At 35.9% G+C, this 13,798-nt stretch overlaps 1 protein-coding gene across 1 annotated transcript; it reads left to right on the forward strand.

Moving 5' to 3' along the window:
- The first annotated feature begins 2,007 nt into the window (after window positions 1-2,007).
- On the forward strand, window positions 2,008-4,810 carry LOC135203322 (carbohydrate sulfotransferase 3-like). The gene is made up of 3 exons (XM_064233066.1): window positions 2,008-2,652; window positions 3,823-3,927; window positions 4,521-4,810. Exons 1-3 carry the CDS (start codon window positions 2,048-2,050, stop codon window positions 4,786-4,788), a joined length of 978 nt encoding a protein of 325 aa, XP_064089136.1. The 5' UTR covers window positions 2,008-2,047; the 3' UTR covers window positions 4,789-4,810.
- The last annotated feature ends 8,988 nt before the right edge of the window (window positions 4,811-13,798 follow it).

Genomic DNA, 13,798 nt, shown 5'->3' on the forward strand with positions numbered 1-13,798 from the left:
TAGACTTATTAAATGAATCAGTTATACTACGTGTTACAAAGAGGGTAGACGTAATTCAAATGCATTTATCAATCTCGTTCAAAGGGACAGACTAGTGCAAAATTCTGACTAGAAAATATCAATAAGAAGTGATGGAGAGCGACGGCACAAATGCAAATGAGTCTGCTTCATGCATAAATTTCCATTAGCATAGTACAGTGACTGCTGTGTCGATGGTAACCTGAGGTGCGATGATTTTCAGCAAATTGCTCTCAATGTTCTTCTACGCTAAGACCAGGAGAATTTTGGTGCGCCAGAGGATTTTGGCAGTAGGGCTCATAGTGGCCCTGGGACTCCTTACGTTGGAACTCCGAAATAATATAAGTAAGTTATTGGTTGACTGGCTGTACTCTCTCTCTCTCTCTCTCTCTCTCTCTCTCTCTCTCGGACAGATTTTGGTTGACTGGCTGTAGGATCTCTCTCTCTAGGGGCAGATTTATGCTTATTACTCGAAGTATTTCACCTTTTATCTGGGAGCAAAGTTAATCAGAGTGCTATTACATTTCCCTTTAATTTTTTTTGAATTTTCACACACGATTATGATGATGATTTATCCCTTCTGCTCTCTCTCTCTCTTTCAGTGTGTGTGCGTATGTATGTCTGCCTGACTCTCTAGCACAGGGACGGGAACAGGCTCATTCGGACCTTTATCCAGGCTTATTCGGACCTTCATATGATTGGCCGATTTTTCTATGCAGTTTTACCTCGTGAACAAGAATTTTAAGTAATATTTATTCGGACGACTGTAATTAACCCCCAGGGGCTCGTACTAAACACGGCGAAATACATTTGACGCCCCAATTCCTGGTGGCTTTCGTATATGCGGGGACGAACGGTACGGAATGCGTATATAGAAATATCCATTGCTATAATATAAAATTATTAGTATGGGTCTGAATCAGCCTCGCAAATGGTCCGAATCAGCCAAGATTAAGATCCGAATCTGGTTCGAATCAGCCACGGTCCGAATCAGCCAAGGTCCGAATAAGTCTGCATCCCACAAGGACATAGTGGTGACGTGGATTTATGGAAATTTTCAATAATTTTTACTTATCTTTATGTTTACGATGAAATAATCTTAAGGGAAATAAAGTTAACCCTTCTTAAATTAATTCAAATTATCTAAAGAAGCACAGCAATGGATATCATTATGGTGATGATATGTGCTACAGATGTGTCCAGTTTCATTCTCAGTGTTATGATAAAATGCTACAGTATCATTACAGCGAAATAATTAAAACGAATTATGAATGTTATACAGAATAATCACTTGTTACCAGCCATGAGGTCCACTTCTAGTAAAATGTTCACAAGAATTACCATAACTTTTGAGTAAACTTTATAAAAGACAAACCAAAGGAACTACGTAATGACGTTAAATGACGGTCCATTTCATCTGAAAACGTACATATATATCAATAATTATATATCTATGCATACACACACACACTATATATATATATATATATACCTATATATATTTATATATATTATAAATATATTTATCTATATATATATATATATATATTATATATATATATATTATGAAATAACCATTAACTAAGCAAATTTTTGCTACTAATAATGATTTATTTTAAAAAATGCTCTATTCATATCTATGTGGTGGGTTTTTTTTTTGTGGGGGCACGTGACCAAGTGGCCCCACCCCCTTAAATCCATCACTGCTATCAGGGTAATATAATACTGAATTATCGTAACTCAAAAGCTCTGAGGAAGAGATAATTATAATATTAAAGTTGAATATGATTTAAAGTGTGTTAACTATGATGAAAGATTGCTTGCATTTTCATATTCTTTCTTCGGGAATGTGAGATAGGTAGTTCTCAAGTTAACTTCGTCAGACACAAAGTAAATGGTTTTGAAAGATGTGAGGATCCTTTACTAAGATTACGAGTCAAGTTCCCTACCATATAACAGACAACGATGCGTGTTTTTGGTCTCAACAGGCATTCGCAGGCCAGGCAATCGAGCTGCAAACCACAGAAAGATGCGAAGGGAAATAAGGACCCATTCCCACGAAACACTTAATGAGACCCAGAACTCGGAATATTCCAGGAGCCAAAACATACTTCTACTCAGTTCTATGGGCAGAAGCGGTTCAAGCTTCCTGGGAGGACTCCTCAGTTCCCTCCCAGGGGTGTTTTACTACTTCGAACCTTTCTACAACTTCCAGCAATGGGGGATCCACACTCAGACCCTAGCCGTGGAGAGCTTGAAGGAGCTGTACCTGTGTAACTACACGGGGCCGGTGTTTAAGGCCGTCAGAGCCCGTGGCAGGAAGTCCTTCAGGCACCCGTATTTCAATTCCTGCCACGCAGGAGGGCCATGTTTCGATCCCGCCCGTCTCCAGAGGGTTTGTTCGAGGGAGCCCATCCGCTTGGTGAAAACCATCCGGACCAGAGTGTCGTGGCTTCCGCCTTTACTCCAGGACCCGGATTTGAACCTGCGTGTGGTCCACATCGTCCGGGATCCCAGGGCCTCCGTCATCTCGAACTGGAAAGCTGGCTGGAACGTCAGTCCCAAGAACCTTTGCAATGGTCTGCTGAATGACCTGGAGCACGGACCGCTTCTTAGGAAGACGATACCAAACAGGTGACGAGCATTTGCTTTTATCTAATTAGTTAATTCTGAATTATCAACACTGTTGTGAGAGTTGTATCACGAACAGCAACATTATGCATGTCTAATAAGATAGAATGAGGTCATCATATACACATACACAAATATATACTATATATAATACACACACACACATCCACACACCCACACACACACATCACTAAATAGCGCGTGACTATATTTTGCCAAGGCCACAGGAAAAATCAAAGGAGTACCGAGCGCTTTCGTGTTATTTCAACACATTTTCGAGGTACAATGTACGTCGAAAATGTGTTGAAATAACACGAAAGCGCTCGGTACTCCTTTTATTTTTCCTGTGGCCTTGGCTAAATATATATATATATATTATATATATATATATATATATATATATATTATGTATATATATATATATGTATATATATAGTATATATATATATATATATATATATATTTAATAACGTTATCTCATGATAATGCTATAGTGATCACTGACGACAAGATTAATATTATTTACTCTCGATAGAAAAACAACTGTATATCTCAGGAAGTTAACACTTTCACTATATTCCCAAGTCACCCATTATAGAGATCATTAACCTTGATCACAACTTATACATTGTAAAGTAGAGTCTCTGTGTTAAACTTGTTAAAGCATTTGCAGAATAATAAATAAAAATGAGTAGGGTTCACACACTAAAGACCAAAGGAAAAATACTTACCGCCTGATCAGAGGACGAAAGGCTACAGGATTCCTTATACGAACCAAAAACAACATCCCACGCAAATGAAATCCCAAAAACTATAAAGTTAGAGGAACAACAGCTACGTGTCAACAAAATAAGGTCAGGCAAGAAGAAGTGTTTAAGTCTACACACCTGTGGTTTCGAGGTGTACTAAAAGGGTTTCTGTACTATGGACATTTGTTGCTGATTTGTTTTTAGTTAAACTGCGGTGAAATATGATTAGAAAATACCTTGTAACTCCTGTGTTTTCATTGTGAAAATTCAGATTTTCTTTTACTCAAATCTTCAGCTGCCTAATTTTTTTCTTTTAAATGACAGATGCTCTTTTTTTCTGGTGAGTAATTTGCAGTGACTTTGGTACCCCAGTTGTTAGTTTTCTAGTTATTACTCTAATTATCATTAATATTATAATTTCCAGATATATAGCCGTGAGATACGAGGATCTTTGCGCTGACCCGGAAACGATAGCAAAGACTATACTTCAATTTTTAGGATACAAGATACTCCCGCCTTCGATTGTTAGGTATGTTCCATAACAATTGTTTTTAGTTTTCTGAATTTCTTTTTTCCATAAACAGGTAAAACTCCTTTTTTATTTGAAATATAAGAATTTGCCGATGTAGTCCGAAAAATATAAAAAAAAAAATGAAAATTTGTGCTGTGGATTGTCGTCATGATTCAGCTTCTTTGGTTAAAGCTGGGTTTGACTCGGGTTGCTTCAATAGCAAGAGCCTCTGATGGCATAAGGTCAGATTTAATCAATAGCAACGATAAAGCTGTGTCATGCAGACGGGCATAATTTCTGACATTTTTCAAGACCTAACTAATTGTAAACTTTGCACCAAAAAGCTGGAAAAACTGAAATCGTGTCCCACTAGCTTGCGAATTTATCACGTCAGTTTTTCTAACAACACTGACTTGGTGCAAAGTTTGCCAGCAAGGTGGCAAAAGAGGAACGATCTGTTTTGCCGTTAAAGTTATTTTAGTTTTAAAAGTCTTATGTATGAAAATTTTGCCGTCAACATTTGCTGCTCGGTGTGCAGTTTGACAGCAAGTATCTCCGTGTAACCGATAAATTCCCTAATAATTTCAACACCATATCTTTATCTCCTATAGGTTCCTGAACAGAACTACGTCCAAAAATGACTCTCTGAAGGATACATACAGCCTCCGGAGGAACTCCACAGAGCAGCAGCAGAAGTGGAGACATTACATCCACAACAAAGAACTGACTGAAATCGAAAGCTCCTGTTCAGATGCCATCCGCCATCTTGGGTTTAACCTATTTGGAGACATCCACATAACGAGAAACCTAAGCTTCCCTCTTTTTAACGATTCCAGCGTTAATGCTCTGTTTTCTTATGAAGATTATGTTGGTGTTTAAGAATCGTGTAAAAATTTTACAAGCCAGAAAAAATTGAACATTTTTCTTCAATTGTTCAAATGGAAGGACAATGATTTCTTTTAGTAATTTCCAAGGAGTGTTTGCGTGTAGCATATGGTAACAAGTAACCAGTTTAATGAAGGTTAAGGGGTGAGTCCAGGAATGGCAGAACGGTGCTACTTTGGCTTGTCATCTACGCGTCACATAGCTACTCAGAGGCGCTAGTACTAAACATGGTCGAAGCTCCTTGAGACGCCTTGTTAATAAGTACTTAATATCGTTAAAAAATATAATTTGTCGACCACACAATACAGAAATGTGTATTTTCTAATATGTTGATCCTCGAGGGACTAGTACTAAATACGGCGTTCCAAGGAGCTTCCGCCAGGTTAGCACTTGCACCTAGGACTAGGAGTAGGTGACACATAGATAACAAGCCACAGTATCACCGGCAGAACTCCATCAGCTTGGTAGAACACGACGTACTAACGTGATCTCTTGAGTTCTAGAGGATGTAAAGTTTGGTCTATCATTAGTAGGGTGGCTAGTTATTCCCTGCTCTATCTCTGACTGTCAGGAAATCCATCCAGGTACCCACTCAGTCTGACTCCATCAGTCGACCCAGCTCACCAGCTGTAAATGAGTACTGGGTACCTGAGTCAAATGAGGACCAAAGTGAGTGAGAGAGAGAAAAAAAGAGAGAGTTAGCCACCGAATCCAGGTAAATCCAGGTAAAAGAGAGAAAACAATTTATTGCGCAAAAAAACCTTACAAAGCACAGCACAATAGGCAACCCGGACGCGGTATGCTTGTAGGGGAAAGCCCTCTTGAATGAATGGCATTGGCTGTGGTATTATACATACCTTTTCCCCCTGATCCCAACTCCTTGACGAGGTGGGGGGCTTAGGGATCCACTGCAGAGAGAGTATGCCCCTGTATGCCTACTCTCTCTGCTGTGGATCCAACTGAACATTGGGACCTTTCACTCCTTTACTCCTCCTCTAAATTTTCCCTCTTCCCTCCTCCTTCTTTCGTTGACGACCTTGGCGTGGTTTTGGAGTATTGAATTGACCGCTCTTTTAACTTGATGGAGGGTGGAGTTGGACGGCATGCCACTCCACCCGTAAAACTAGAGTACCTGGCGTGGTCGAGCGAGGGGAAATTTTTTATGTCAAGCCATGCCCACAGTGCTGGGTCCGATCTCATGGGACTGACGACCCTTAAGGCACTGTGGGTATGGGGTATATCCAGGTGAGTGTCCCAGGGCAGTTACCACAGCGTAACAGTATTGCTCCTCCCCCAGTTGGGCCTCCTTGGTGAGAGGGATCTCATCCTGGACGAAATATTTAAACTTTATATATATGGAAACAAAAACAAAAACCCCTACGACTTCTGGCATGGCAATGGACTGTTCTAAGGAAAACCCAGGTAATGAAGAACAGGCTGGTAATTAAAACTTTAATACCATACAAGCCACAAAGAAAAAGCAAATTTAGAATTGACCCAACCTTGACTCACTTCGACTCCCTCTTTGGGAGTGGAAGTTGGTCAAGGTTCTTGACTTTGGAAACTGACAGAAAAATATCAGCATTAAGATTGGAAAATTATTTGTTAAGTAGGCACCCAACCTCAGAAATGTCATTTAGACAAATAAAAGAACAGGAGTGGTTAATAGAAACCACTACAAAAAATCAATCTGAAAATTATTTAACCATAAAGAACATAGACAATATAAAAGTAACGATAAGAAAGCACGACAATATGAACAGTGTACAGGGTACTGTAGTACTTCCTAAAAATGAAGAGCCAATAGAGAAAAATATTTTGCTGGATTCCCTTAAAAAAAGGTACAACAATGTACAAGAGTGTGAAGTATACAATATAACCAGTAGACAAAGTAATGAAAAGACATTGAAAATAGCAAAAATAAAATTTGAAGGCCAAGAATTGCCTTTCAAAATTAAAATCATGGGCCAAAATAGAGAACTGAGACCTTATGTTCCAAAACCTCTACAGTGCCAAAACTGCAGTAAATATGGGCATACATGGAAAAATTGCAGAAATATATCAATTTGTGCGTATTGTGGATCTGACAAACATACCACGCAGTGGAAGTGTGGTGAACCAAAATGTGTAAACTGTGGCCAAAATCACCATGCTAGGTCTAAGGAGTGTATGTACTATATATACAATACAGAACTGAAATTACTTCAGGAGAGATCAGGAATGCCAATAAGAGAAGCCAAACTAGAGTTGAGAGTTAGAGGAATGCATGATCCCGCTAGGAAGCAAATGTTCTCTGCTGCAATGAGCTCAAAGAATGAAACAAAAATGGAAGCAAATAACAAACCCCCAATAGATAAATCAGAAGGAAAAATAACTTTACAAGAAACTAATATAGCAAGAAATCAAGATACTTGTGCAACTGTGTGTTCAAATTCATTTGAGATATTGGAGGAAATGGAAACACATGAGAATAATACATCCATAACTGAAATATTACAAGACAATTATAATGAGCTGGAAGCTAAAGATAAAAAGAGCCTTTAGAGAGAACTCCACCAAAACCAAAAGCCAACAATTATTAGAGAGGTATCAGTTAAAGTAAAGACCAAAGATCCACAAAAAGTGCACAGACAAGAAAATAAGAACATACCCTTGTCTCCTAAAGTAATAATAAAAGAATTGGATGAAATACCCAGAACAATAAGAAATAATAGAGGAGAACACCATAGACAAAATGAGTATGTGAAGGGAGAAGAGATTACTCCCTCACCAGTAATTGGTGCACTAAAAGTGAATGAAAAAAGGACACATAAGAACACATGTGGATGTAATGAATGTTTCATCGAATTATGCAACAAAAACAGAAATATAACAAAAGAGAGTTTAACAAACACTATACGAAATTTTATAAAATATAGAAATAAAGAAACCACTAGTCTAGAGACTCACAAAAAAGGCTGTATGTGCATTGGACACCTAATGTCCTATAAGGAAAAGCAAATAAATGTCGTAACTAAAATTTTAGAAAAAATGCAACTAGATAAACCACAACAAGAAAGTAATGCTTGAACACTCTTAACATAATATTTTCAATCATTGTATAATACAATGGAATAAATGGTCTCCAGACCAGATTACATTTGGGAGAATTACAACGCTTACTGAAAGAATACGAACCAATGATGATATGTTTACAACATGTCAATAAAACAGTATCAACAATTGGTAAATATACCTTAGTATCTACATCTAGAGAAGAAGAAGGAAATTTAGGTACTGCTATATATATGTACATAACAAAGTATGTTATGACAAGGTACCTGTAAACTTTGCTGACTTGCAAATATCGAGCATCAAAATACGAATAAAAAACTATAATTATGTTATTTATAAACATATACAACCAACCTAACAAAAATTACGACATAGAAAAACTTAAGGATTTGTTTGGCAATGCCAGAGAACCTACATTGATAGTAGGGGATTTTAATGCTCACAACCCGATATGGGACTGTAACTGTACAATCTCAAATAGAGCAGGGAGTAAAATTGAAGAGTTCATGGAGTCAAACGACATGTGCTGTATAAATGATGACGAAATTAGTACATATTTTTCAAAACACATGGAACATTTTCTTCAGTAGACCTAACTCTTTGTACAACAAATATAATTGACAAAATAGATTGGAGTATAGTTGATGATTTGCACACCAGTGATCATTTCCCAATATTAATATCATTATTACATAATAATCCTGCAAAACATGTTCCTCACTATAACATTAATAAAGCAGATTGGGAAAAATATGAAATGCACACAAGAAATATCCAACCATTTGAATATTTAAAAGACCATAATGAAACTAACAAAATTCTTGTTGACTTCATTAAAAAGGCTGCTGATCAAGCAATACCAAAGTCAAAGCCCCATCCAAACAAAGCACAAAGTCCCATGGTGGTCTGATAAACTGACAGACTTAATAAAGTAAAAACACTCAATAGGGAGACGACTAGATAATTTAAATAGAACGTTCAGTAAAATAAATAAAACATTACCAATATTAGAAGGAACTTTACAAAAAATTACTATAATATTACTAGAAATTGATACATTAAAGCCTATATACAACAAAATATCTGCAAAATTTAAAAAGGAAGTAATTCAAGGAAGAATAATTTCATGGAGGAAATATGTATCAGATCTCTCTAATAATACTCCCATACAAAAAATATGGGAAAAATTCAGAAAAATAAATGGTACTCAAGTTAAACCACCTAGACATGCCATATTGAAAGATGGAAAAAGAATACTTGATCCAAAAGAAATAAGTAATATAATAGGAGAAAACTTAGCAAATGTAAGTAGCGATAAAAATTTAGATGAACACTTCCGCACAAAGAAAAATAATGAAGAACTAATAACAATAAATTTCGAAACAAAAGAAGATATATTATAATAGGAAATTTAACATAGAAGAGTTGGAATATGCTCTTTCGAAAAGCAATAAATCTGCTCCTGGAGGTGAGAATATTTGTTTTGAGATGATCGACCACTTAGCACCTATGGCAAAGTCATACTTATTACAATTTTATAATCATTTATGGCTTCAGAATCTATTTCCTGATGAATGGCGTAAAGCCATAATAATTCCTATCCCCAAACCTGGAAAGGATCCAAGCAATGTTAATAATTACAGACCAATATCTTTAACAAGTTGCTTATGCAAATTACTTGAAAAATGGTAAATGCTAGACTAACATGGCACATTCGAGAAAACAAAATTTTAACTTCCACTCAATTTGGGTCACAGTGTAACAGGTCTACATTAGATTCTCTTTCTATCCTAGAAGACCATATACGCAGAGGATTTGAACGAAAACAGATAACTGTAGCAGTCTTTTTTGACATAGAAAAGGCTTATGACACTACATGGAGGTATCCTATATTGAAGACATTACAAAACAACAACGTTTGTGGACATTTACCCATGTTCATCCAAAGTTTTCTAACAAATCGAAGTTTTCAGGTGAAAATTGATGATGCTTTGTCTAGAACATTCCCACTTGAAAATGGTGTTCCACAAGGAAGTGTCCTTAGTGGCACACTATTTACCCTAGCAATTAATGAAATTAGTAAAAATCTACCCACCGGAATTAAAAGCAACCTTTATATGATTTTGCCATATATTATTCAGCATCTCGCATTAAACATGCAGAGCGCATCATTAACAAATCTATAATAAAAATAGATGAATGGACCTCATCTGTAGGATTTAGATTGTCCATTAATAAGACTCAAGCAATTATATTTTATAAAGATAAGAGATGGAAGAAAGGTGAAGAAATAGATTTGAAAATCAGAAGTCAAAGCATACAAATAAGCCAAACTGCAAAATTTTTAGGATTAGTATTTGATACTCATTTGAACTGGAACGCCCACATAACATATGTGAAATCAAAATGTAAAAGAGCATTGAATCTAATTAGAAAATTATCAAACACTAATTGGGGAGCTGATAGACAAACCCTTACATTACTATATAAAGCAACAGTGCTGTCTATCATTGACTACGGAAGTGAAATATACGGCTCAGCTTCAAACGCAGTACTGAAAATGTTGGACCCAGTTCATAATGAAGGACTTCGAATATGTACAGGGAGCTTTTAAATCGTCACAACCTCTTCTTTACAGGTTGAATGTGGTGAACTACCTCTCTCTCTCCATAGAGAGAGTTAGTAACGATGAAAAGTGCCCTAAGAATTCAGTCAAGTGATTCACCAACCAAAAAAATTATTTGAACTAAGGGATGTATTTATTAACAATCATTCACCACCTTTTCCAATTAGATCAAGAAGATTGTTTGAGTCACTGAATATAAATATCCATCTACCTCCAATAGTAAAATTACCTCCTCCTTGGATTATGAATAAAATAAAAGTTTGCACAAAATTAAAATATCTATCAAAAAAGCATTCCTATACCCCAGAACATCAGAGACAACATACAATAGAGCACGTAAGCCGAAAAGGTCCACATTATGCAATATATACAGATGGATCCAAATCAAAATATGGAGTGGGATATGCTGCAGTGTCCCAAGATAAAACATGCCAGTTCTCGCTTCCCAATAATGCCTCAGTATTTACAGCAGAGTTATGTGCAATAACATTGGCCATAAAAATAATCAAAGAACACTACTTTAATAATTTCGTGATTTATAGCGACTCCAGAAGTGCTATAGAAGCCATTAATAGTTATAATCCCAAAAATAATATTGTGCAGCAGATAAAGTTTTTACTCTATAAATTATATAAAAAAGGAAAAAATATTGAAGTATGTTGGATCCCTGCCCATGTCGGAATAAAAGGAAATGAAGAAGCTGATAAAGCAGCCAAGGAAGCAATCCACAAGGTGAGAACAAATGTAAACATCCCTATTAGTGACACTGTAGCTTATATAAAAAAAATAATTGTAAATAAATGGCAAAATATATGGAACGAAGAACCTGAAAATAAACTAAAACAAATAAAACCTGACGTTACAAAATGGAGCTCCATATACCAGAGAGAAAGACACGCGCAAGTAATCCTGACACGTCTACGTATAGGCCACACTCGTCTAACACATGGGCACTTAATGAGCAGCCCACATGACCCTGCTCCTGAGTGCTCAGAGTGTAAGGTATTGATAACTGTTAGACATGTATTGTGTAGTTGTCCAAAGAAAGTATGACCAGCAAAGACTGTCAACATTTGGAAGTAAACCAATAAAAGACATTTTGTCAGAATCTTTCACATTGTCAGTCGTTCCGATTATGACGTTTCTAAGAAACTCTGATTTAATTAATAAAATATAAAAATAACTATTTACAAAAAAAAACATCAGAGTAATTAATGAATTTTAGATCAAATTTTTAAGATTTTATTGAATTGTTATTAATTTTAATACACCTTTTTAATAAGTATGTATGGAATCGTGAGTAAATGTATTTATTGCATGTTTGAGTTCTAGTAAGGAAGTCTGTGCCCCTGTGCAGTTTTATAATTTATTTATTATACTTCATGACCTATTTGGTACCGGTTCCTGGCTTTGGCCTAGACCTGGCATTTTATCAAATCCTTCGGGCCAGCCCTATGAGAGCTGAAAGTCAGCTCAGTGGTCTGGTTAAACTATTTTTATAATAATAATAATATACATACCTTTTCCACCCTATTGATTACTAGACAAACGTCATTCATCAGGGCTGATATGGTACTCGGATAGTATTACAAAATTTAAATACTTACCGATAACTATATTGGGAAATTACAATATGTTGAGTAGGAATTACCCATTAAGTGATTGCACTGTATAATTAGTCTTAAGTATTACAAGATATCGAACTTTTATATATTTTTTCCAATATAAAATTTAAAATTTTATATGTTGACCTCATGTAAATGTAACTCATTCAGTAAATATCTATATTAGCATAATGAGCATAAACTACATTGTAGTACATCCAGTTTTGGAGCTTCGTGTTAACATCATTAAAACTGTTGTATATGTAATTTTTCTTATAATATTTATATAAAATCTGATGTGTTGACCTCATCTGAATGTCATTCATACTGTCAAGTAATTATTTCAAGTTTTAACCTGTTATAAGGTAAAACATTGCTCATTATTTACTCCATAGTATACCACGTAAAAGAAAAAAAATCTGTAAATATCATAAAGATAATGACCCTAAAGAAATGTTAGTCGCAGTTAACGACCCCCGAAAACCCTTGGGGGTCACTACCTAGGAAAGATCCAAAATATGTTTTATTGTTTTAATTGCCACCATAGATTAATGTGACTTTTTTTTTCCTAGCCCAAATTGTGACTTTTTGTCCTATGGCTATTACCAGCCACACAGCCATCTTACTGTATTACCAGTCCAAGTCATACTATAAAAATAGCTACTAGGTGGAAGGACTCTTGACTCATTAAAATCCTGGAAAAGGGTTTAGCTACCCATGAAAGATACTTTGAAGGACCTCTCGGGTGGGCCTTAGCTCTCCCTAAGGACACGGGGGAGGACCTCTCGGCCTATAGGCTACACCCCGTGAGATTTCTTTTGGGGGCGAAGGCGCTTTTGTTTTATTCATTGTTTGATTATTCAAAAGTTTTGTCTCTATTATATATAACTTCATAAGAAGACAAATGTTGATTTTTTACGGTAAAAATTCTTTAAGAACCAGTTATGTAGAAAATACAGTATATTATCATCTTTATCGCAACAATGTAAACAACCCACTTTGTTTTCTTGCGTGGCTCAAAAGCGTGGACTTCCAGAATATATTTTTGTCTTGTAAGTTTTTCTATTTGTCTATTATCGAGAAATATGCCGTCCCATTCAAAGAAACCTTTGATCTTTGTCTTGCTCTGACCTCAAAATAAACGAATTATCAAGTAAGTGAAAAAAAAGAAAGACAATAAAATGTCTTTATCGAGTAAAACTGATATCCAGACAGCTCTCTCGATGTAAAAACCTAAAGCATCTTCGCATAATTCTATGTAAGGAAAGCTATCGCAAAATATGCAAAACAGTATTGTTATTCATCTTCCCAACATACCGTTATATGCGAAGAATTACATCGACAAGTTTAAGTATTTTATCCCCTTTTAAGAGGTAATCTAGCATTTCTTTTAAATACTACACACGCAGTCTTTGTAATCTTTTGGCAAGACCAACAAAGCCAATCTTACCTCTTGATTGCATTCCTCCGTAAACCATGACAGATACACGGAACATCAAAGGGAAATAAAAAGAAACGAAAACACATTTAAAGCTTGTTTAAAATAAAATTGCTTAAAGAAAAGAATACAAACTTTTCACTGGATCGAGGAGAAAGATTCCAAAGCTGGGGGACAGCATATCGGCAGAAGAATATGTCGGTCATTGATAATATTCGTCTAGCAAACTTCTTTGAAAGGTTGTTATTCTAACTAGATTGACTGGAGATTATACGTCACTTA

This window comes from Macrobrachium nipponense, chromosome 36 (assembly GCF_015104395.2).
Source record: "Macrobrachium nipponense isolate FS-2020 chromosome 36, ASM1510439v2, whole genome shotgun sequence".
In the NCBI taxonomy this organism is placed as follows: domain Eukaryota; kingdom Metazoa; phylum Arthropoda; class Malacostraca; order Decapoda; family Palaemonidae; genus Macrobrachium; species Macrobrachium nipponense.